Genomic DNA, 25920 nt, shown 5'->3' on the forward strand with positions numbered 1-25920 from the left:
TGTTTGTTCCGCCAACACTCTGTAGCAGTGCATGCTCCCCAACCTGACCTGACCCGCGAGTCAAAAGGCAACGCTTCATTTCAATAACCTGTCATCGGGAATATCAAGGAAAACAAGCCGATTAGCCAAAACATTAAAACCACCTGTCTAATGTCGGGTAGGTGCTCCTCATGCCTGACCCGTTGAGGAGTGGACTCCACATGACCTCTGAAGGTGTCCTGTGGTCCCTGGCACTAAGATGTTAGTAGCAGATCCTTTAAATCCTGTAAATTTGCAAAGTGGGGCCTTCATGGATCGGAAATGTTTTTCTAGCACATCCCACAGATGTTCAATTGGATTGAGATCTGAGGAATCTGGAGGCCAAGTCAACACCTTGAGCTCTCTGTTATGGTCATCATACCATCTCTGAGCATTTGTGGCAGAGTGCATTACCCTGCTGAAAGGGGCCACTGCCATCAGGGTATACCATTGGCATGAAGGGGTATAAGTGGACCGCAGTAATCTAATCTGGTGGTATGGACATGACATGAGAAGAGAGGTAAGCCTGGATATGGAGTGGACATGGAGAGGATGACCAAAGAGAACTTGTGTGAAGGAAGATCTAAGGGGTATCAGTCAAGAAATGGGGGAGGCTGGTCTAATGCAGCATTCCTACGTGAAAGGGTGAAAAGCTTTAAAAGATGAAGAAGAAGAGGAGGAGGAAGAGGACTCTCTGAGCTGAGGTAAAGCACAGGAAGAGCCACCATGAACAGCAGATGGATAGAGCAGCGGACCATCAACTCATTCGGACATGTTGGCTCAGGTGGAACTAAGAATTTAACTAACTGGCACATCTTTAGAGATGTGGGAGGAAAATCCCTGTAGACACAGAGGGGAACGCCTTGCACATAATTGTTATTTTTGAATATGTGCAGTATTGTTTATTTCAAACAGTATATCATTAAATATATCCAAAGAATTAGATTAATTATTGAAATGTTAAAAAATTGTATTGAGGCACTCAGTGTCTCCGCCTCTTTTCCAATCTCAGAGTCGTTTTGCTTTATGCATTGAGATGAAGCACCCTAAAGAGTTCATGGCATTCCTGAGCTGTCCTCAGGGGGGCACTTGAGTTCAAAAGAGCGCCGACTGGGCTGGCAGCTTCATTCTTCCTCTACAGTGAATTAACCTTTTACTGGAAATGGTGACACTCATAATTCTTGCCAAAAGTAACTAAAGCTGAACAGCTAATCAAAGTCGGAGGGATCCCATCCTGCAGCAGGCTTGGTAGAGGAATAAAAACAGAGCTGGTATGACGTCAGTCTTTGGAAGTGTCAGGAGATACTTTTCTTTGACTGATGTAGGTGTCCCTTACTATTATTAAATCCAGTTAATTCAAGTTAACAATCGAACATAACCCTTGAAGATGGCTCACCGATGCAGTGAGTCCACGTGACAGCTTTACTCAAGGATTTTGATCCTAAGCTGCTGCTCCTAAATGCATCATAATGGCAGACAGTGCTAAAGAGGAGAGCTTTGGCACTGCGTATCATCTTTGGTGTAATGCAAGTGGGGGGTCTGTCTTTTTCTTTATACTGTATAGAATTATTTTATATATTTGGATCTTTGTTGCTTTTCAATCATTCAGAAATATGTCACAATTCGTAGAACACTTACACCAATGATTTGTTTTGTAAGCTGAGTGAAATGGAGCCAAATTCTTGATGTTACATATTTAGTTTAAGATCTGTGAACCCTTCATAGAATAAGGCGTTTTACCATCATGTCAATATGCCACACAGCAAGGAGATGAATAGCCCATGTACTGATATTCTATAAGTGATAAGAAGACCCAAAGAAGTCTTTGTTGAGATCTTGTTACATAAGAGAGAATGAGAAATACATGCATTGTTGCAGTACCTAAACTAAAGTGTTACCAAAACGTGCATTGTATTTTTAATTCAAACAGATGGCTCCTCATAGACATTGCGACAGATAGGGGGCGCTGTCGTCCTCCTGAACCCTCAGACCAGACGCCAGACACCAGATAAAAGTCCCAATAATTTTATTTTTACAATAATAAAGTGCCCAAAGCACCTCCACCTCCATTATACTCAATAAACAATTAATAATAATAGCAGTAATCAAATCCTCCACTCCCAGACACATTGTCACCCTTCCTCCCAGCTCAGCTCCACTCGCTGGGATGTCCTTTATAGTCCTTGACCCAGAAGTGCTTCTGATCCCCTAGTTAATGTGATTCCCCAGCACTTCCGGGTCAGGTGAAAACTCCTCTTGTTCTTCAGCCCAGAAGTACTTTATTTCTTCCGTCCTCGTGGCTGTGAAGTACTTCCGGGCTATACGGAACATACGAGTCCTTGAGCCTCCCTGCAGCATCCTCTGGTGGCCCCCACAGTATCCAGCAAGGCTGTGAAGGAAAACTCCAAGGTCCTTGATGCCCTGCTGGAATTGACCTAAAGTCCATTACAGTATATATGTACGTAAGTAGGTTCCAGTTATGACCGTTATGCGTAGAACTTCGAAATAAAACCTGCCCAACTTTTGTAAGTAAGCTGTAAGGAATGAGCCTGCCAAATTTCAGCCTTCTACCTACACGGGAAGTTGGAGAATTAGTGATGAGTCAGTCAGTGAGTGAGTCAGTGAGGGCTCTGCCTTTTATTAGTAAAGATATACTGTATGTTACATAGTTTACTGTCAAATAATGCAATGAGTACGCAACACATTTTCGCCCTTATTTGGGCTCAACAGGTGTACAAACTCCACTGCACCCCTTGCAGGGATCGAACCTCAGACGTCAGTGTCAGAGATGAAGCCTCTTTACGCTGCGCCATGGCATGTGGTTCGTTTATTTGACAGCAGACCAATCAGATCGGGACTCAGACTATGAATGCTATGAATAGATATAAAAGTAATGAGACTGATTTTTTATTTACCAAAGTTTTTATTTTTTTCAAACATCAATGTTATCCCCTTCAAAGTAGTTCCCTTGGGCAGCTACACACCGATGGAGACGTTGTTCCCACTGTTGGTAGCAGTGCTGGAAGTCTTCAACCGGTATGGTCGTCAGCATGTCCGTTACACTCTTTTGGATGTTTTCTAAAGTCCCGAAATGACGTCCTTTGAGGACATTTTTCAGTTTAGGAAAAAGGAAAAAGTCACACGGACTGAGGTCAGGTGAATAAGGGGGCTGGGGAACCACAGGAATGCCTTTTGAGGTCAAAAAATCTGTTATGGAGAGGGCAGTTTTTCGGCACCATTTTGGCACAGACCTTTCTCATGTGCAAATGTTCTGTCAAAATTTGATGAACGGTAAATCTGTTCAAATTTAATTGTTCAGTCAACATTCTTAATGTTAAACGACGGTCTGATCTCACAAGAGTGTTCACACGTTCGATGTTTTCATTGGTTTTCGAAGTTGAAGTCCTCCCTGAACGGTGTTCATCTTCAACGTGTTTTCTGCCTTCCAAAATGATTTGTGCCTGTGAAAACTTGAGCTCGGGATAAAGAATGTTCCCCATAGGCCTGTTTTAACTTTTCAAACGTCACACTTGCCGTTTAATGGCACAACGTTGCTCCAAATTCCGCTGTTCCATTTTGCGTGACGCACCACCAAAAACACAACTTCGCTAATAGCAGTCACAAAAATCATGTAGTTAACGGAAGGAGTTGAAACTCGCACTGAGCTATGGGAGGGTACTGATACACGGGCTCTATCAAGGACAACAGCGCAGCGTTGCCAGATCGCTTGCAGTGTTTCCAGACTCATTACTTTTCTGCCACACCTCGTATATATACAGGTATGTGTATATATATGTATATATATATATATATATATATATATATATATATATATATATATATATATATATATATATACACACACGCACATTTCCACCTTAAAACAATTAGCGTACTGTATGCTTGTGTTTTGGTTTGCCTGTTTGCTGGCTGACTATAAATCTGTCATTCCAAGAAATAGCGCATCACAAACATTTTGTAAAAAAAAAAAAGTTTTACATTTGTCATTTCAGCAGATGGCACATCACAAATCTTTTTTTTTTAATATAATTTGATACACTTTATTAATCCCTTAGGGGAAAATTGCCTTTTTGCATGACCTTTGCAGGTCAGAGTGCAGGGTCAGTTATTATAATGTGCCCCAGAGTAATTTTCAGGTTAGGGGTCTTGCTCAAGGGCCTGACAATGTAAAATCCCTTCTGGCAGTAACAGGAATTGAACCAGCAAACTTCCACTTACCAGCGTTGATCTTTAGCCTCAGAGCCACCACTCCACCATTAGGAGTTGGGATATTTGCAAGCTGTTATTTGCAGTAATAAAATGCAGTGCATTTGTTATTTCAACAGGTTGCACATCTCAAACATCAACACTGCTTTTACGAATCTCATGCCAAATGGCATATAACAGAGACATAAGCATTGCATTTGTCATTCCAACAAATTGCATATTACACACATTTGTAGTAATAAGATAGATTGCATTTGTCATTTGAACAGGAGTCACATCTTAAACATTAACATGACTTTTACAAATCCCATACCAAATGGCATATAACAGAGATATATGCATTGCATTTGTTATTCCAACAGAGGGTGCATCACAAACATTTCTAGTAATAAAATGCATTGAATTTGTTATTTCAACAGATGGCACATCACAATCATTAACACCACTTTTATAAATCCCATGCCAAATGAGATATATGTATTGCATTTGTCATTCCAACAGATGGTGCATCACAAACATTTGTAATAAAATACATTGCATTTGTCATTTGAACAGTATTCACATATTAAACATTAACACAACTTTTACAAATCCCATACCAAATGGCATATAACAGAGACATATATATTGCATTTGTTATTCCAACAGATGGCACATCACAAACACTTGTAGTAATAAAGTGCATTGTATTTGTAATTTCAACAGATGGCACATCTCAAACATTAATACTGCTTTTTACAGATCCTATACCAAATGGTATATTGTATAAGAGAGACATATGCATTACATCTATCATTCCATCAGTTGGTGCATCACAAACATCTGCAGTAATAAAATGCATTGCATTTGTAATTTCAACAGATGGCACATCACAAACATTTGTAATAATAAAATACATTGCATTTATGATTTGAAGAGGATTCACATCTTAAACACTAACCGGACTTTTACAAATCCCATACCAAATGGCATATAACAGAGACATATATATTGCATTTGTTATTCCAGCAGATGGCACATCACAAACTCTTGTAGTAATAAAATGCATTCCATTTGTCATTTCAACAGATGGCACATCTCAAACATTAACACTGCTTTTTACAGATCCTATACCAAATGGTATACTGTATAAGAGAGACATATGCATTACATCTATCATTCCAACAGTTGGTGCATCACAAACATTTGTATCAATAAAATGCATTGCATTTGTCATTTCAACAGATAGCACATCACAAACATTTGTAATAATAAAATACATTGAACTTATGACTTGAAGAGGATTCACATCTTAAACACTAACAGGACGTTTACAAATCCCATACCAAATGGCATATATTGCATTTGTCATTTCAACAGATGACACATCTCAAACGTTAACACTGCTTTTATGAATCCCTTACAAAATGGCATATAACAGATATCTGTGCATTTCATTTATCCAAAAACAACAGAGATCAGCTTAATATGAAATCTTCAAACTGATGGCGTCCTTGATTTTATTTTCAGTGTAGTCATTATGTTCCACCAAAGAGGATGGTTAGCAGAATAAAACAGAGAAAAAGGACGAAAAGACGGGTCAGACCAAACAACGCAGTCAAAAGGGTAGAACTAAAACTGGAAGGTAGAATATCCCGAGGAGAATTCAGAAGTCAGTCCAAAAAGCATGCGAGTCTTGGCTAAGAAAACATTCTAAACCACTGCAAAGCACTGTGAACAATGTTTGTGCCTTTATCCAAAATCTCAGATGCCACGTTTAAAGTGATGCCAGCTTCAATGCCAACAATCTAGGTGGTGATGTTCTTCTTGGTCAGCGGAATTTGAAAGGTTCCCTGAATTGTGAAGTCTGGTCGTCTCTTCTCTTCTGGACTCTTGTAGACCCAATATGGCTGCCTGTTGTTGCTATAAGTGAGCGAGCACTTAATCGACGGGTAACTCTGCCTACTAATTAAAATCTTTTCTCGTCTCTGTTGTTAAACTCAGCATGCATGTTTAAAATTAGCCTCGAGTGTCTTACTTCTTGAAGGTGTCTTGGCAGGTTTTACTTCAGCGTATCCCCGTGTCTTCTGCGTTTTTGCCAGGGCAGGGTGCTTGGGCAGAGTGGTGGCTCTGAGGTTAGGGATTTGCACTGGTAATTGGGAGGTTGCCGGTTCGAATCCTGTAAATGCTAAATACTTCGATTGGGTACTTGAGTGAGGCCCTTAACCTGCAATCACTCAGTCCTGGGTAGAACGTTATTCTGCATCCAGCCCAGCATGTAGGCCCTTCAACCTGCAGGGAAACACCTGGCACTCCAGCCACCATATAAAACCTCACATTGGTTCCATTCCATCTGAACTAGTGTGGTGCTGAGGTGTCACCTGTCCGTCGCATCTGGGATCCTGAGTTGGTTTGTCATGTGGTGGGTGAGGCAATGCGCCATATCAGCTTGAGCTCCTAACCTTAGGGTGCTTATTCTGTGGTTAAAGACGTGTCTACTGGTGCGTCGACAGTGGATTCACTTTCTGCACATTCCATTTGAAGTGGATGCATTTGCCATCTTTGCCCATCAATCTACACTCAGTGACCCAAAACGGAAAAGTGAAGACAGAAACAACAAGAGCGACATGTATGTCTGCAGCACATTTTCATACAAATGATGAAGCTTAGCAGGATGTCAAAGAAGTGGTTACTTGTGAAGAAAAACAAATACAAATTAGATAAGGAGAATAATACATAAATGCAATACAATAAACTGTATTTCTGTATGGCCCAAAATCACACAAGAAGTGCCGCAATGGGCTTTAACAGGCTCTGTCTCTTGACAGCCCCCCAGCCTGGACTCTCTAAGAAGACGAGGAAAAACTCCCAAAAAATCCTAGTAGGGAAAAAATGGATGAAACCTTAGGAAAGGCAGCTCAAGGAGAGACCCCTTTCCAGGTAGGTTAGGCGTGCAGTGGGTGTCAATACAATACAATACACAGAACAGAACACAAGTAATCCACAATACAATATCCATCCATCCATTATCCAACCTGCTATATCCTAACTACAGGGTCACGGGGGTCTGCTGGAGCCAATCCCAGCCAACACAGGGCACAAGGCAGGAAACAAACCCCGGGCAAGGGGCCAGCCCACTGCAGGGCACACACACACACCAAGCACACACTAGGGACAACTTAGAATTGCCAATGCACCTAACCTGCATGTCTTTGGACTGTGGGAGGAAACCAACGCAGAGATGGGGAGAACATGCAAATTCCAAACAGAGAGGACCTGGGAAGCGAACCTGAGTCTCCTAACTGTGAGGCAGCAGCGCGACTCACTGCGCCACCGTGCCGCCCACAATACAATACAATAGTGCAATAGAAATACAGTATTACAAGTACAGAGCAGAATTCAACAGTAGATGATATCCCATAATACGATTTGAATTTGTTCAGAGTCCTGGAGCCATCAAACTACCTCCCCCTATTGGCCATTCCACAGATGAGTCAGCGCTGGGCCAGCCAATCCGATGACAGGACCCCTTTACCTGACGATTCCTGCGATCCTCCATTAGAGATGACTTTACCTTAGGCAGGCAGAACAACTTGGCAGGTGGGCCGTGGCATCGAGTACCACATTTGAGTACAGAGAAGAGAAACAGAATAGGTGAGGGTTAGTAACAAATTCTAACTATCATGTTACTTATGTTATAGTGCTAATGACTAACAACAGAGATGCAGTCTGTACAGTTCATCAGCAGCTCTAGTCAGGGTGTGCTAAACTGAAGTAGTGAGAGTTGAAAGTTGAGACCGAAGGGGCATCTCTTATAGCAGCAGTATAGTAGCATATAGTATAGCAGAATAAATAATGCACATTCGCACAAGAGGGCGGCACGGTGGCACAGTGGTGGCACTGCTGCCTCACAGTAAGGAGACCAGGGTTTGCGTCCCTGCGTGTAGTTTTCAGGGTCTCCCTGTGTTTGTGTGGGTTTCCACTGGGGGCTCCATTTTCCTCCCACCATTCAAAGATTTGCCAGTTAGGCGAATTGGTGATGCTATTGTCAATAGGCTGAGTTGTGTGGTGGAGTGGGTATCACGTTAGACTAAGTGTCTCTGATTATGCTGTACTTGCCATGTATTTCCCTGTGTACTTATAGACTCGCCTTCTACTTACCTTCTGTGTAACACAATGTAATGTCACCAGAGGGCACTCCAGCTGCACCAAACCCCAACACAGACAGACGCAGATGCAACTTTTGCCATACAACACGGGTTTATGACTGTGGGCACAGCACAGTACAAGCACCAATAACTCAATACCCAGTCCTTCCTTCTTCCATTTCTTTTCCTTGTTCCACCTGCACTCCTCCTCAGGCAAGCTTCATCCCTTTTATAGGACCCTCCCACGCCCCCAGGGAAGTGCTCCAGGTGCTCCATGACCTCGGAGCTGGAAGTGCTGCCACACAGGACTCAACAGTACCTGCAGCACCCCTTGGCAATACCCACTGAACCCAAGAGGGCTACACCAAACCCCAAGTCCCATGGAGTGCTGTGGGGGTCTAAAGCACCGCTAATACCCATGGGAGGTACAGCTCTGCCCTGGGACATCCAGAACAGAGGCGTCCCGGCCAGGTAAGGGTGCCATAGCACTCAATTGTATTTGTTATTCCACAATTAATATACATTCATACTTATACAAATTGTGGAATGAGAATTACAATTGAGTGCTTAATTATAGCGTTACACCGTATTACACATTAAGTACAAGATAAGAACATACATTTAATTACAGTCGTAAGTACAGCATAATAAGGGACACCCAATCTAAAGTGTGTGTGTGTGTTGACCCTGTGATAAACTGGCATCCTGTCCAGGGTGTGTTCCTGCCTTGCGCCTTATGCTGTCTGGGATTGGCTCCAGCACCCCCCTGTGCAGGACTAAGCGAGTTAGACGAGGACTGACACACTGTAAGTATATCATTGTACTTTTAAGTCTTTAAATGATGGCTCAATGTGACGTCTCTTGAACCCGCTACCACCGATAGTGTCCCCAAGCGGATGAGGACACAACACACAAAGCAAAGGGGTAGGTGCAAAAGTAAATTAACAACGGTGTAAAAAAAGTTCAGTAAATAAATAAATAATCCATAAACATGGTGGAAAGTGGAGTTTAAAAACAAACAAATAAATAATCGATTAAAACGAGGTGACAAACCCAGGCAGGAAGCTGTCCTTCGCAGGTCTGAGCGTCTGAGGTGACTTCTCTTTACACCTGCCGTCTGTCTGTCTTTCCCTGATTGGGCCCCGCAGGACCACCTTTTATTGTGGCCTGTGTCCCCACCACTGCCAATCCCATGGCCCTCTACAGGGAGCCCCCCAGTCCTGCTCTGCTGCTCATCCCATAGCCCTCTACTGGGAGTCCCCCAGCTCAGCTTCTCTGCCTATTCCATGGCTGTCTACAGGGAGCCCCCCAGTCCTGCTCTGCTCACACTGCTGGCTCTTCCCCCTGAGCACAATGGTTGCTCCACACAGAGTGGTCCCCCAGTCCCCTCCTAAGGAGTACATTTTCTTTTCTTTAAGGGCACCTCAATGACTTTCTCACTGGCTTTGTTTGAAGTAAAGCGTCTTCTCCCATTCCTGCAGTCGGTCTGCTGTACATACGGAGCTCATTTGTGAAGCCTAAGATTAACACATTGGAAGGCTTCTGTATGTTACCGATCAGGTCTCTTCTCCTAAGTGGGCCTTGAAATATTAACATGCCGTGATTTAGGGGTCCATTCTGTTTATTCTCGTATTGTCTTTGGACTTTGGTGTGCATGCACAGCTTTACATGTATAAGCGAGGGGCTCATCACACCATACCCCACTTACACTCAAATATACTGTACAACATACTGTGGTGGACGATCAGGACCCTTACTCAGACGGGACGCCTCAATAGTGGAAGGACTGGGGGAAGAGAGTTGATTCAGGACACTATCTCCACTAGAGGGCAGGGCTGCGGCACCATGGATTCCTGCAGGGCACGCTGGGAGTTGGAGTTCAGTACAGCTCTTGGGTACCACGGGAGTCACCAGGGGGAGCTGCAGAGCCCTATAGTGGAGACAGCGAGAGAGAGAGAAAGAGAGGGGCGATAGAGAGAGAAAAGGAGAGAGAGATAGAGAGAGACAGTGAGAGATAGAGAGAGAAAGAGGCTTGTGGCACCATGGATTCCTGCAGGGCACACTGGGAGTTGGAGTTCAGTACAGCTCTGTTGGGTATCATGGGGGCCACCAAGGGGAGCTACAGAACCCTATAGTGGAGACAGAGAGAGAGAGAAAGAGAGGGGCGATAGAGAGAGAAAAGGAGAGAAAGAGAGAGACAGTGAGAGAGAGAGAGAAAGAGGGTTGTGGCACCATGGATTCCTGCAGGGCACGCTGGGAGTTGGAGTTCAGTACAGCTCTGTTGGGTATCATGGGGGCCACCAGGGGGAGCTACAGAGCCCTATAGTGGAGACAGAGAGAAAGAGAGAGGGAGATAGAGGCAGAATGAGAGAAAGAAAGGGAGATAAAGAGAGAGACAGTAAGAGTGATGGGGAGAGAGAAAGGGAGACAGGGATATAGAGAGAGACAGAGAGAGAGAAAGAGAGAGAGGGAGATAGAGAGAGAAAGAGGCTTGTGGCACCATGGATTCCTGCAGGGTACGCTGGAAGTACAGTCCTGTTGAGTACCATGGGGGTCGCCAGGGGGAGCTACAGAGCCCTATAGTGGAGACAGAGAGAGAGGGATAGTGGGAGAGAAAGAGAGAGACAGTTAGAGAGAAAGAAAGAGAGAGAGAAGGATACAGACAGAAAGAGGAGAGAGATACATAGAGAAAGAGAGGGAAAGAGAGAGAGAGAGAGAGAGAGGGACAGAGAGAGAGAAAAGAAAAGGAGAGAGAGAGAGAAAGAGTGAGGGGGTCTGTGAGTTGCACTTTGCTGTGCTGCACTGAGCTGTGCGTCTCCCACTTAAATGAGTGTGTTGTGTGCGTCGCTTGTGTCTCTGCCTGTCGGCGTCGGCTGTACGTGCCCCTGGTTACCAGAACACACACACACACACACACACACACACACACATCTCTGTAATTAAACCAAATGATAACAATGTTAATAAAGCAGAATAAAGAACACAACATGGAGTAGACAAGTGAGTAGACACTGCTGGCCTTTTGACGACGGGGGGGTTTCTGTCAACAACAACATTTATTTATATGGCACATTTTCATACAAATAATGTAGCTCAAAGTACTTTACATGCTGAAGAAAGAGAAAATGTCCTCTGCATTAAAGACTATATTTAAAAAAAAGATTTTTAACTGACACGATTTTATGCAAAATACACTAAAAAAAAATTTTCATGTGCTAAGATTATGTTGGTCACATGGGACTAAAAATAAAATTGTGGGGCACCCATTAAAGAGTTTATTTAATTCAATTAAAATGCACAGATTTAGTTTTGTTAAGTTTGACTTGATTGTATTGAATGTTAAAGGCTTTTAATCAGTTCAATAAAAGATAAATCAATAAAATGCATAGATTTGTTAAAGTGAAATTCCTAATTAGTTCAATTTTGGAAAGAAAATGACACATCATATAAAACTTGATTAAAGAATACTGTAGTAAGGTAATGGTTAAAATTGGAGAAATGCTCAGATTGTACAAGTTTTTTTTTTTTTTTATCGTTTAAGGAATCTGCATTTTAATTGAATTAAATTAATCCTTTTATGGGTGTTTGATTGAAAGTCCAGCACACTTACCACTTAACCAACATCACTAATTCCTATAGAAGTGTGTTGGCTCAAAGCGCTGTATATCTATATACTATATATATATATATATATATATATATATATATATATATATATATATATATATATATACACAGGTATATATATATATATTGTGATGGGACGTCTTTACAATGGCAGGGCCGGGGGAAGGAGCAGTAGCTCCCCATGACGACAGATGGCAGCCCCCGCTGACTGTGGTGCCAGATGGTTTGGAGCTTTGAACCTCAATGCTCTCAGGGCCTGTGATCACCAACATGGGGAGCATGGAGTACGGCAGTGCCCTCCTTTGCAGGGCTGCCATCACATTTATTTTTCTTCCTGTGGCAGCATGGTGGTGCAATGGGTAGTGCTGCTGCCTCGCAGTAAGGAGACCTGGCTTCACTTCCCAGGTCCTCCCTGCGTGGGTTTCCTCCCAAAGTCCAAAGACATGCAGGCCAGGTGCATTGGCGATCCTAAACTGTCCCTAGTGTGTGCTTGGTGTGTGTGTGTGTGCCCTGTGGTGGGCTGGCGCCCTGCCCGGGGTTTGTTTCCTGCCTTGCACCCTGTGTTGGCTGGGACTGGCTCCAGCAGAACCCCGTGACCCTGTAGTTAGGATATAGCAGGTTGGATAATGGATGGATGTATTTTTCTTTCTTTTGATTGATTCTATTTTTTGTCCTGTTAGCCTGTATCTTTAGTTTTTATGTTTCTGCTGCTGCACCTAAATTTTCCAATAGGATTAATAAAATGTATCTAATCTATTTAAATGTAATCTAATAACCTCACAGAGGATACATACTGTTGTACAGTAAAGGCTCCAATCAGTCTGCCATGTTTCTTATTTGATGCCTAGGAAGTTCTCCATCTTGGCATCTGAGCGCCCATCTCTCTGACGCACTATTTTTGTCAGAGCCCAGTCCACTGTCTTCACGTCCTAGCAGAGCTCTGACACCGACACGCCAGCCTCAAATGAATAATTTATCTGGTGTTCACACAGCAGTTGCCCTCCCTAGCAGGTCTTGCATGTTGTAACACTTTTTTGCCAAATGTTTGCTGTTATCCCCGGCTCTTAGAAGTCATTTACATTCCCATCCAAAAAGGCCCTGCTGTTATGAAGGACGGCTGCTTTATGTGACACCGAGCGATTCAAACGGCGTGACTCTGGAAAATAAAATCTACAAAAGGCAGCCTCCATTTGTTGGAGAGCATTGCAAAGGGAAATGGGCTCTTCTGGTTAAAGCCATTTCTGAGTTATTACAGGAGGCAAGCTCAGGAATCTCAAATCCACTTTGCCGTATTTTATTTCACATTTTAAAATTGTGTTCAGACTCCGTCTGCTGGTTTAAGTCTTTACTGAAGAGTTCACTCAAGCAACTCCTCGAGGAATGGACATTACACTGAGTCGGTCAACACACGTCGTAATCCTGACATCCGTTTACTGAGCCCATCCGAAGGGTTATGGGTGGGCCAGAGACCCTCAGCAGTCCTGGGAGGGACGCCTCCTGACGCTCAGCCAGAGTCAGTCCTGACAAAGGCTTTAAACCGGACACACAGTGGACTCTGCAGACCTCTTCACTTTCTGCACACTTGATGGTGTTCTACATTTAACTTGAAATACATTTACTCTTTAATTTAATATTGTTCTTTATCAGTATGCTGCTGCTGGAGTATGTAAATTTCCCCTTGGGATTAATAAAGTATCTATCTATCTATCTATATAGTGCCTTTCATATCTATCTATTATATAGTGCCTTTCATATCTATCTATCTATCTGTCTATCTATCTATCTATTGATTATATAGTGCCTTTCATATCTATCTATCTATCTGTCTATCTATCTTCCATCCACTGCATGGGGGAACAATCTGCCCACTGCAGACCGTTTTTCACTGTCCCGTATATTTCTGGCCTACTGAGAGGAAAAGGGACTGCCAACCAGCCTGGTCAGCTTGTTTTCCAAGCCAACATGCCCACCCACGGCTGCTAGGGCACCAGTCCCTCCATGTTTACCTCCTACCACAGAGTGGGAAGATTGCAGCTCTCTTCTTGACTCTCCCTTATATTTCCAGGCCTCAGTCGGGAAGCTCCTTCAGAGAGACTGAGATGCCATCTTCTCAGCCCTCGAATTTATGTCATCCTGACGGCTGGAAAAGGCGGGGTTTACTTGAGTGTGGGCGTGGCTGTGCTGCCCTCACTGGGCGGCTTACTCAGAGCTACAGAGGAGAAAAGAGATGGTATTGCTGAAAACCTGAACACCATGAGGACTGATTAAGATCATTGAAGTTAGGTAGAATGCCCAGTGGGGGCTGGTCAGGTGGTCTCGGAACCCCTGTAGATTTTTTTTTTTTTGCTCCAATGGAATTTTTTTTTTTTTTTTCTGCCCTCCTGGCCATTGGACCTTACTTTGTTCTTTGTTACTTAGCATTGTAACGACCAACCTCTTTACCCAGACTGGCATCTACACTACTAAGACTATTGCCTTGGCTAATCTGAGGATACTCAAGCTAATAATAAGCCGTACTCCTTACCAAATAGTCGTTTTTCCCACAAACGACGAAATAGCAGGCACTACAAGTCAGCAATGTAAAATCAAGTGCAGATATATTGACAATGGATAAATATATACACACATGGGCAGACAAATACTCAATACTATATATGTGCACACCATTCACCACTATGCCAAAGACACCAGTGAATGATTTTATATATATATATATATATATATATATATATATATATATATATATATATATATATATATATATATATATATATATATATATATATATATATATATATATATTGTCACAGGCGGCTGGGGTGGAGCCCAGCCAGGACGCCCGAGAGGATTGGAGGAGGGCTGGTGCCTCCTCCCGACCACGAGGGGGCGACCGCCCTGGTTTTGTTGGTGGCCTCGGGTAAGGGGCTTGGAAGCCCAACCCTGTAGGGGCCCGTGGCCACCACCAGGCAGCACCCCGGTGCCTGAAGAAACCAGGAGTCTAGCACTTCTGCCACACCAGGAAATGCCGGGAGGAAGAAGACAGGGGACACCCGGAGGGCTTCCAGGTGCCTAGCCGGCACTTCCGCCACACTGGGGCGTGTCCGCGGAGGAATGCCGGGAAGCAGCTGGAGCCCATCTGGGGTGTGATAAAAGGGGCCGCCTCCCTGCATTCGAGAGGGGAAGTCGGGTGGAAGAGGACGGAGCTGGAGAGAGGACTGTTGGCGGCCAGAAGGAAGGCATTGAGTGACTGTGAGGCCTGGACTTTGGGGGATCGGTGCTGGAGGCACTGGGTTTGTGCACTGAACTTTGTAAATATAATTACACTTGTAAATAAACGTGTGTTGGGTGCAAAACGATGTCCGCCTGTCTGTGTCCGGGTCCCGTTCACAATATATATAATTTATACGAACAGACGACTAAACAGTAATAATATTTACAAAACCCCTCCCTTGTCCCTAAACATCCATCCATCCATCTATCATCCAACCCGCTATATCCTAACTACAGGGTCACGGGGGTCTGCTGGAGCCAATCCCAGCCAAAACAGGATGCAAGGCAGGAAACAAACCCCAGGTAGGGTGCCAGCCGACTGCAGGATACAAACACACACACACACCAAGCACACACACTAGGGACAATTTAGGATCACCAATGCACCTAACCTGCATGTCTTTGGACTGTGGATGGAACCTAAACAATAAAAGAATAAACACGGAACATAGACACAAACACAGATTAATGATAAATGGCTGTTGAATTGTACAGTATGTGGTAAATGAGTCCAAAGCTAATAAAGTCCGGCGGTAATTGAATATTGGCTGAAGTGACATTTTGCTTCTTCCCAAAATACAAAACAACCTCACCGTATAAGTCCTTGGCAATGGCTGATAGGAATCCAAACCCCGGGGTTTCTCTTCACTGGTTTTCGTGATGATGATCCGGATACTGAAAAAGCAAGCAGTGGAATTGTACAACGAACGGAAATGATGAGTTGGAAGATGAATGCGTAAAGCGACTCCTTTCTTCTCTCGATCTCCTTTCTCTCTCCTCGCCTCTCTCTTCTTTTCCACTTCTCTTGTTTAAAACTGAATGTCCCAGATGTCATTGGTTGATTAAACAAGAAATTCCTGTCTCGGGGTTGCGGTCTCCCTTCATTGTCCTTCTCCCATTTGACTTACGGGGACAACATTTACTTATAGCAGGGGTGTCCAATTCCGGGCCTGGAGGGCCACAGTGGCTGCAGGTTTTCATTCTAACCCTTTACCTAATCAGTTTTCTCTGCTAATTAACTGCTTTTTCTTTCTTTTTCATGGCCCTGTTTTTAAGGATTCAGTCCTCTGAATGTATTCATTTCTTCATTAAATGAGAGCTGAACAGAAATGAGATGTGAAACGAGCCAAGAGATGACCAGCTACACTGGGGTTTCAAACTCAAGACAATTTCACTCCAATCACTTTTTAATGAGAAGCCGATTCTTGCTGTTAATTAAACCCGTTATTTAATTCCATGGCTTGTCGCTGCTCTCTTTCTGCCACAGCACACATTTCCAAAACTGTTGATTTTTCTGCTTTTTCTAAGAACACCATCACAATGTTTAAGTGACCTGACAGCTCAACCTTTACTGAGACCTTCACCTTTCTTTATTTTCAGATATTTTGTGACGGGCACAGATGAGCTGGTCATATGGCGGCTCGTTTTGTGTCTCATTATTGTTTGGCTGATAATTAAGGAAAAAGAAACAGCTGAGGGGAATGAGTCAAGCTAATTAAAAAGAAGTAATTATCAGAAAAGACTGGTCACTAATTAAGAAGATGGTAAGAATGAAAACCTGTAGCCATTGCGGCCCTCCAGGGGCCTCATGTATAAACGGTGCGTACGCACAGAAATGTTGCGTAAGAACTTTTCCACGTTCAAATGGCGATGTATAAAACCTACACTTGGTGTAAAGCCACGCACTTTTCCACGGTACCTCATGTCTTGTCGTACGCAAGTTCTCCGCTCGGTTTTGCAGACTGGCGGCACCCAGCGTCAAAGCAATGCTACTGTTCTTGTGTGATTACTCCTTATTTTCCTGACGCAGCTTTCTTTATAAATATACTGAAACTAACCGCATATTGTTTATTAGTGTAATGCATCTGATTGTAATTAACTTGTAACAATATAATGGTCCAGGGAACAGCCATAGTATTCCAAATACCATAACTGCTTTAGCGTTGTTACTCTCACTTCTTCTTCTTCTTCTTCTTCTTCTTTCAGCTCCTCCCGTTAGGAGTTGCCACAGGATCATCTTTTTCCATATTACTCTCACTGCACCACTCGGAGTATTTATATCACTGTATCTGAGTGTGAATCACAGCAGCAGCTGATCGGAAAGAGAATTATCGGTATACAGCATTAAGGACACGCTGTCTCAGCCACTGCAAAACGTTTTAAAGCCTTTCCTGTACGGACCTCGAGGTTCAGAAACAGTTTCATCCCAAGAACTTTAAATGCAGCCAATCAATTGCTCCTTGTAGAACTGTTTGTACTTATAAGTACAATCACCCACTGTAAACTTGCACTACAGTTATAATATCTCACAACCTGAGCCACTTTATAAAGCGTATTTACATATGATGACGATATCATTTTTAAGGTGAAATGCAGCAAAATATGTTTATTAAATTATACAGATAAAACTTTAACTTCATTTAAATAATCTATATTCTTCACTGGGACTGGCATGAAGGATAGAATAATTAAACATGTACTACAAAGATATTTCAATGTTCTTTAAACGTTTTGAAGAATCGGCGCTAAGCTTACAGATGGCTTAACGTCTATTACAGAGCTGATTGTGTGGCGATCGGTTACTTGGGGAAAGAAAAGCAAGGACTGCAGTGACGGCTACGCCAATATATATTGAATATAAAACAGAAAGAGAAAATAACAACACAGCTAAAAACGCAGCGACAACTTTCAGCAAAAGTTAAATGCTTGTGTCCTGAGCAGGAGGCGGCTATGCAGTGTCAGCAACAGACGTGGCCATCCACCGTGCATAAGCTACTTTACTGACATTGGCGGGCGAAGGAGCCACCGATTCTTCCTCTGCCCAGTGCCACCACAAGCCTAGAGCCGCCCCTGAGTACTGCTGCAATAAATTATTTCATCGAAGTGAAACACATGTTTAATAACGTGCTTTAACTCCTATCATCATGAAAATGATATCACGTATACATCTCAGTATTTTAGTTATTCAGAGAGCTGTAATATCACGAATGTAATGGACTCTGTGTCCAGTTGGAGGAAGAGAGCCAGTTTAAGAAGCAAGTAGTGATTCACACACACAGAGCACATAGAAGATCAAATACAAAACAAAGCATTTAACGTGCTACTTTAATTACAATGTGATTTGAGAAACTGGTTAATTAAACGATTTTAAGATGAAGTTTATGATGTTCTACTTTAATGACAAAATAAACTACGTGATTAAAGTGGAAATGTCGAGATTGAAGTTGACATTTCGTGCTTTTTCCTCACCGTGTGCCTTTTTTCTCTGTACCCTAATAAACTTTCATATGACACTCAGACAGTGGGCTACAACTCGGCTTTCACGCACTTTGATATGTGACTTCTTTTTTATTTCTGGCACTGTGCGATTTTGTGAATGTGAGCTTTCAAGTTTCTCCAACACGCTATGTCACTCGATCAACTTCCTTTTGTTGATTATACCACCGTTTATTTGAACAAATAGTATGTTTTTCCTTTGCCTCCACTTGGTATTCGCTGAAATTCTTATATTTTCCATGTGCTTTTCCCATTGTCTTTTCACGGAAGGCTGAGTTTAAGGGCAATTTATATTAATTTGTATATTCAAAGAGGCGTAATTCTGGGAGGAGTTGGGCGTTACATAAAGCGTGCACGAGCGTTAGTTTTCACGCTGACCGGGATTTATGTAGCGGAAGAACGTGGAAGTTGGAGTACGCACAGATTTCCGCATCTGGACTTTTCTGTGCGTAAGCACATTTCGGCTTTTGTGCTTACGCCATGTTATAGTGCGAGTTCTACGCAGGGTGTTATACACGGACCACATTATACATTATAGTTCGACACCCCTGACTTATAGTTCAAGCTCAAGTTCAAGCACTTTATTGTCATTGTGTAACACAATGAAATTACTTTTTGTGACGGCCCCAAGGTGCATTTAGAGAAAAGTCAAATAATTGCAGATATGTTGTATACAGTGTTAAGTGATCAAGTAACCTGAACAAATTATTATTGCTCAAAGTACAGCAGCATAAAATGTCATTGCACCTGTTAATGAATAGTACATTACATATTCTATATTGTATTACATTAGTATATTGGACATTACCAATAGAGCTTATTGCACATGTTCAATTAAAAATGATCTCTGACTGTGGAGATTCAGAGTTCAGAAAGTTTATGGCAGATGGGAAAAAGCTATTTTTTAGTCTGTTTGTGCGTACAGTAGAACCCGAAGTAATTTCCCCCATAGGATTGTATGTAAATACAATTAATCCGTTCCAGACCGTACGAGCTGTATGTAAAAATATATTTTTTAAAGATTTTTAACCACGAATATAGTTAACTATACCATAGAATGCACAGTGTAATAGTAAACTAAATGTACAAACATTGAATAACTCTGAGAAAACCTTGAACAACAGAGAAAACTAACATTGCAAGAGTTCATGCTACAGCCTTACGAACCGGTCGCTGTAAACACTTTTTTTTTTTAGTGAGTTTTAAGCACAGGGAAAAATAAATGAACATTAGAAAAATCTGCAATGTAGTAAACCACCAAGAAAAGCAACATTGCAACAATTCACGCTATGAGCTGAAAAATGGACATTTGAAAAATCAGTAATACAAAAACTAACCATAAACCACCAAGAAAACTAAGCTTGCAAGAAGGAAGTGAGGGGGCACTGAGTGGAGAGGAGGTTACAGTTTTTCCACCTCTTCCAGCACTTGAGGCCTCTGCCTGGTTAACACTGTAACTTTAATGGCCTCTTTCTACTTTAGAATAGTTGAAATCGTAGATTTTGACTTCTTGTACTCGGCGGCAAGATCAGTAACACGAACGCCACGCTCATACTTTTCAATAATTTCTTTCTTTACTTCGATTTCAATTTTCTTCAAACCTTTCTTCTCACCACTCTTCACTTGCTTAGAAGCCATGGTTAACTACAAAAACACACGGAATACTGTTGAGCACAAAGAGAGCGCAGGTAAAGCACGCACGTCTGACCGAGAACAATGCAACACGTGCGGAAATCATCGGCGCGCACAAACCGGTAGGGAAACTGGCTTGTTCGTAAACCGAGTGTGTGGTCGTGAAGAGATGCAAAAGGTTGGTGAACTTTTTGGTCGTAACCCGATTTGTACGTGTTCTGAGACGTTCGTGACCCGAGGTTCCACTGTACACGGATTGACCTAAAGCAGGGGTGGCGAACTCCAGGTCTTGAGGGCCGCAGTGGCTGCAGGTTTTCATTCTTACCATCTTCTTAATTGGTGACCAGTTTTTGCTGCTGATTACTTCTTTTAATTAACTTCACTCAGGCCCCATAGTTGTTTCTTTTTCTTTCATTAGCAGCCAAACAATAATGAGACACAAAACAAGCCACCGCATGAACAATCTGAAATTAAAGGGAGGTGATGGTCTTGGTAAGGCTGATCTCTCAGGTCACCAAAACATTTTGACATTGGTGCTCTTAGAAAGAACAGAATATCAACAGTTTTGGAAATGTGGGCTGTGGCAGAATGAGAGTAGCAACAAGCCATGGAATGAAATAACGGGTTTAATTAACAGCAAGAATCAGCTTTAAACTGGTCTCGTGTGTGTGTGTGTGTGTGTGTGTGCTGATAAGGGTGTATTTCTTAGGAATGAGAGTGCCCTGAGAACTCTTTATTTTGGTAAGACACTCTGTGCACTCCTGCATGTAATAAATCAGGATGTAACCGTAACTTATAGTAATCTATGTATGACCTCAAAATGAACTGCCATGTTGTTTTTCTCTCTGGTTAGTGAATAAGCTTGGTAATAAAAAGAGAGGATTTTTTTCTTTTCAGGCAGGCAGGGGGGCAGACTGTCTGTTCTGACCAGTCGGTGGCACTGAGCCGGGTTATGGGGTGGGTGGCAGTCTCTTTGACTCAACAAGAATAAAGAAATTGCTTTTTACTTTAAATTGGTATTTGTCTTCCGTTGTCTTCAACTTTCAGCGTCCACAACTTCTGCCACTGTCTCTGTTTATTCCTAGGATTCTGGCTTTATTTATTTACTTATTTATATTCATTTATTTATTGTGTGTGGGTTTTTGTGTCTATGTTCACTGTCTGCAGGGGCACATACAAGCAAGCATTTCATTGTACATGGTACTTGTACTTGTACACATGACAATAAAGAATTCAATTGAATTGAATGATAGTAAATGGGATGATGAAAACAAAACGCAACTCAGCACAGACATAAAAAAAAATACACCTATTATTATGTAGCCCTGCTACTGTATTGCATAATTTTATTTTTATATTTGTCTTTTTCCTTCATCTTGTAAAGCACTTCGAGCGACACCATTTGTATTAAAACGTGTTCTAGAAATAAATGTTGTTGCTCTTAGCATTGGATAGATAGATAGATAGATAGATAGATAGATAGATAGATAGATAGATAGATAGATAGATAGATAGATAGATAGATAGAGTGAAAGGCACTATGTGATAGATAGATAGATAGATAGATAGAGTGAAAGGCACTATGTGATAGATAGATAGATAGATAGATAGATAGATAGATAGATAGATAGATAGATATGAAAGGCACTATATAATAGATAGATAGATAGATAGATAGATAGATAGATAGATAGATAGATAGATAGATATGAAAGGCACTATATAATAGATAGATAGATAGATACTTTATTAATCCCAAGGTGAAATTCACATACTCCAGCAGCAGCATACTGATAATAACAATATTAAATTAAAGAGTGATAACAATGAAGGTATAACAGACAATAACTTTGTATAATGTTAACGTTTACCCCCCGGGTGGAATTGAAGAGTCACATAGTGTGGGGTCTCCTCAGTCTGTCAGTGGAGCAGGACGGTGACCGCAGTCTGTGGCTGAAGCTGCTCCTCTGTCTGGAGATGATCCTGTTCAGTGGATGCAGTGGATTCTTCATGATTGACAGGAGCCTGCTCAGCGCCCGTCGCTCTGCCATGGATGTCAAACTGTCCGGGCTCCGTGCCTACAGTAGAGCCTGCCTTCCTCACCAGTTTGTCCAGGCGTGAGGCGTCCTTCTTCTTTATGCTGCCTCCCCAGCACACCACCGCGTAGAAGAGGGCACTCACCACAACCGTCTGATAGAACATCTGCAGCATCTTATTGCAGATGTTGAAGGACGCCAACCTTCTAAGGAAGTATAGTCAGCTCTGTCCTCTCTTGCACAGAGCATCAGTATTGGCAGTCCAGTCTGGTTTATCATCCAGCTGCACTCCCAGGTATTCATAGGTCTGTACCCTCTGCACAGTCACCTCTGATGATCACGGGGTCCATTAGGGGCCTGGGCCTCCTAAAATCCACCACCAGCTCCTTGGTTTTGTTGGTGTTCAGGTGTAAGTGGTTTGAGTCGCTCCATTTAACAAAGTCCTTGATTAGGTTCCTACACTCCTCCTCCTGCCCACTCCTGATGCAGCCCACCATAGCAGTGTCGTCAGCGAACTTTTGCACGTGGCAGGACTCCGAGTTGTATTGGAAGTCTGATGTATGTAGATTGAACAGGACCGGAGAAAGTCCAGTCCCCTGTGGCGCTCCTGTGCTGCTGACCACAGTGTCAGACCTGCAGTTCCCAAGACGCACATATTGAGGTCTGTCTGTCTGTAAGATAGTCCACTTCTTGTCCAGGCAGGGTATTGCATACCTTTTCTAAGCTTGGAAGTCGCTCCTCAGGCGCCCAGTATACATACGTGAATTCATACATATATGTTAATGCTTACATTCATTCTTATGTCCATAAATAAAAAGCAATACCGACAGCATTTGTTTTATTTTTGTTTTGTTTTTTTTCAGTTCTGACCTCACTCCCTTTGTTGTTATCTTCTTTTTCATTCACAGTGGCCAGCATTCAGAAACTTCCAGCCTCCTCCGTTCTGACAGACATCAACTTCCCCATGAAAGGCAGGAAAGGCATGGTTGACTGGGCCAGAAACTCTGAAGACCGAGTGGTTATTCCTAAAGGGATTTTCACTCCAGCATCAACAGGTAACTTTCTTTCCAGAGCGTTATTAGTAAGTCCCCTGGATGAGTTTAATGCCATGTGCTCTGTGAAAAGAAAACTCCCTTCAGGATTCAGCCACAGCTTTCCAATGTTTAACTCCTCAGGTTCCCTAAGCGTCTTTCATGGCCTTTTCTTGTTTTACTTTTTACAGAACTGGATGAATCCACCGTCTTTATTCTTGGAACTGTGCTGTACAAAAATCTGGGCCTGATTCTGCCATCGCCAAGGTAATTTGCTGTGTATTTTCTACACTAACAAAAAGGAGCGATGAACAATGGAGCATTTAGAACATTAGCATCACTTTGACAAGAGCGGGCCGTTCAGCACAAAAGGCTTGTCAATCCTCTCTGCCTAATGTCTCCAAAATAACATCAAGTCAAGTTTTGAAGGGTCCTTAAAGTCCATCCTCTCTGCCTCAATTCTTTGTCATTTGTGCCTTCGGTTCTCTGTGTGACCCTTAAGAAGTTTTCTTCGGTCCCCAATATTCTGGTGGTAGAATTCATTTGGAGAGCAGGGATCTCCAACTCTGGTCCTGGAGGGCCGCCATGGCTGCAGATTTTCATTCTCACCCTTTTCTTAATTAGCGACCTGTTTTTGCTGCTAATTAACTCCTTTTTCATCCATTTTCCTACCCGCTGAATCTGAACACAGGGTCACAGGGGTCTGCTGGAGCCAATCCCAGCCAACACAGGGCACAAGGCAGGAACCAATCCCGGGCAGGGTGCCAACCCACCACAGGACACTCACAAACACACCAAGCACACACTAGGGCCAATTTAAAATTGGCAATCCACCTAACCGGCATGTCTTTGGACTGTGGGAGGAAACCCACGCAGACACGGGGAGAACATGCAAACTCCATGCAGGAAGCGAACCCAGGTCTCCTAACTGCGAGGCAGCAGCGCTGCCATTCATTTTAATTAACTTGCATTTTAAGGTTTGTTCCTCGGAATTTGAAGAAAAGAGTGTAAGCAGGGTGGAGAAGAGTGTCAGGAGTGATTGGTGACAGACGGGTACCAGCAAAAGTGAATGGGAAGGTCTACAGGATGGTAGTGAGACCAACTGTGTTATATGGGTTGGAGACGGTGGCACAGGAGACAGAGCTGGAGGTGGCAGAGTTAAAGATGCTAAGATTTGCATTGAGGATGGACAGGATTAGAAATGAGGACATTAGAGGGTCAGCTCAGGTTGGACGGTTGGGAGACAAAGTCAGAGAGGTGAGATTGTGTTGATTTGGACATGTGCAGAGGAGAGATGATGAGTATATTGGGAGAAGGGTGCTAAGGATAGAGCTGCTATGCAAGAGGAAGGCCTAAGAGGAGGTTTATGGATGTGGTGAGAGAATACATACAAGTGATGGGGGTGACAGAGCAAAATGACAAGGAAAGGAAGGTATGGAAGAAGATGATCCAATGTGGCGACCCCTAATGGGAGCAGCCGAAAGATGACCAAACAGAACAGGGCTGCATCATGTTGCTGATGCCTATTTTTAAATTTTAAATGATTCGCACCATTGTAGAATACTCAAAAGATGAGCCATTCTGAATGCCGGTGTCTTCATCCAACTCACCAACCACCAGGCAAATATAGTGCAGCACAGAGGAACCGCAATTCCCATGAGCCTTTATGGGGCTGGAAGATTGACAGGTGGCCCGCCTCTTGGGGAATCACCCAGAAAACACAAAGGAACATAAAGACATTTAAAGAAACAGCGCATAAATATTTTTAAATGGAACAAACACAATAATACCGTAAACATATCAACTAAAAAAAGCAAACAACGATAACAGAAATAATCATAATAAATAATTCAAACTAAAGAATGACCCACAAAGACAAAGAAAAGAAATATGAGCATACTGCAAGCCAGGGAAAGAACTCTGGTCAGAACATAACAGCAATGGTTGATGCGTTTTCTCCAATGTGTTAGCATCCATCAATCCATCCATTTTCCAACCCACTGAATCCGAATACAGGGTCACAGGGGTCTGCTGGAGCCAATCCCAGCCAACACAGGGCACAAGGCAGGAACCAATCCCGGGCAGGGTGCCAACCCACCACAGGACACTCACAAACACACCAAGCACACACTAGGGCCAATTTAAAATTGGCAATCCACCTAACCGGCATGTCTTTGGCCTGTGGGAGGAAACCCACGCAGACACGGGGAGAACATGCAAACTCCACGCAGGAAGCGAACCCAGGTCTCCTAACTGCGAGGCAGCAGCGCTGCCATTCATTTTAGTTAACTTGCATTTTAAGGTTTGTTCCTCGGAATTTCCTCATCGTTCCCCTGAATTGCTTCATACCTCCTCTTAAGTGGCACCCAAACAGAAATGAAAGTGGTGGCTCTGAGGCTAAGGATCTGCGCTGGTATCCCGAAGGTTGCCGGTTCGGACCTCCGGCACTGCCAAAAGAGATCCTACTGTGCTGGGCCCTTGAGCAAGGCCCTTAACCTGTAATTGCTCCAGGGCCGCTGTACAATGGCTGGCCCTGCGCTCTGACCCCAAGGGGTATGAGAAAACTAACAAATTCCTAATATGAGAAATACGAAAAAAAAAAATGTCAAGTGCGGGAGCCAACAGAAGACCACCTAAGCCAGGGCCTCAAACTCCAACTAATTTCACTCCAACCAG

The 25920-nt window shown here is 43.0% G+C and overlaps 1 protein-coding gene across 1 annotated transcript in view; it reads left to right on the top strand.

The window, feature by feature from the left end:
• Window positions 1-25920, top strand: part of adgrb3 (adhesion G protein-coupled receptor B3) — an 868080-nt gene that overhangs the window by 496217 nt on the left and 345943 nt on the right. Inside the window, exons 13-14 of the mRNA XM_039737721.1 lie at window positions 23122-23268; window positions 23436-23511. Coding sequence (XP_039593655.1) covers window positions 23122-23268; window positions 23436-23511 — 223 coding nt within the window. The remainder of the gene's footprint in view (window positions 1-23121; window positions 23269-23435; window positions 23512-25920) is intronic.

This window comes from Polypterus senegalus, chromosome 16 (genome assembly GCF_016835505.1).
Source record: "Polypterus senegalus isolate Bchr_013 chromosome 16, ASM1683550v1, whole genome shotgun sequence".
Classification (NCBI taxonomy): domain Eukaryota; kingdom Metazoa; phylum Chordata; class Cladistia; order Polypteriformes; family Polypteridae; genus Polypterus; species Polypterus senegalus.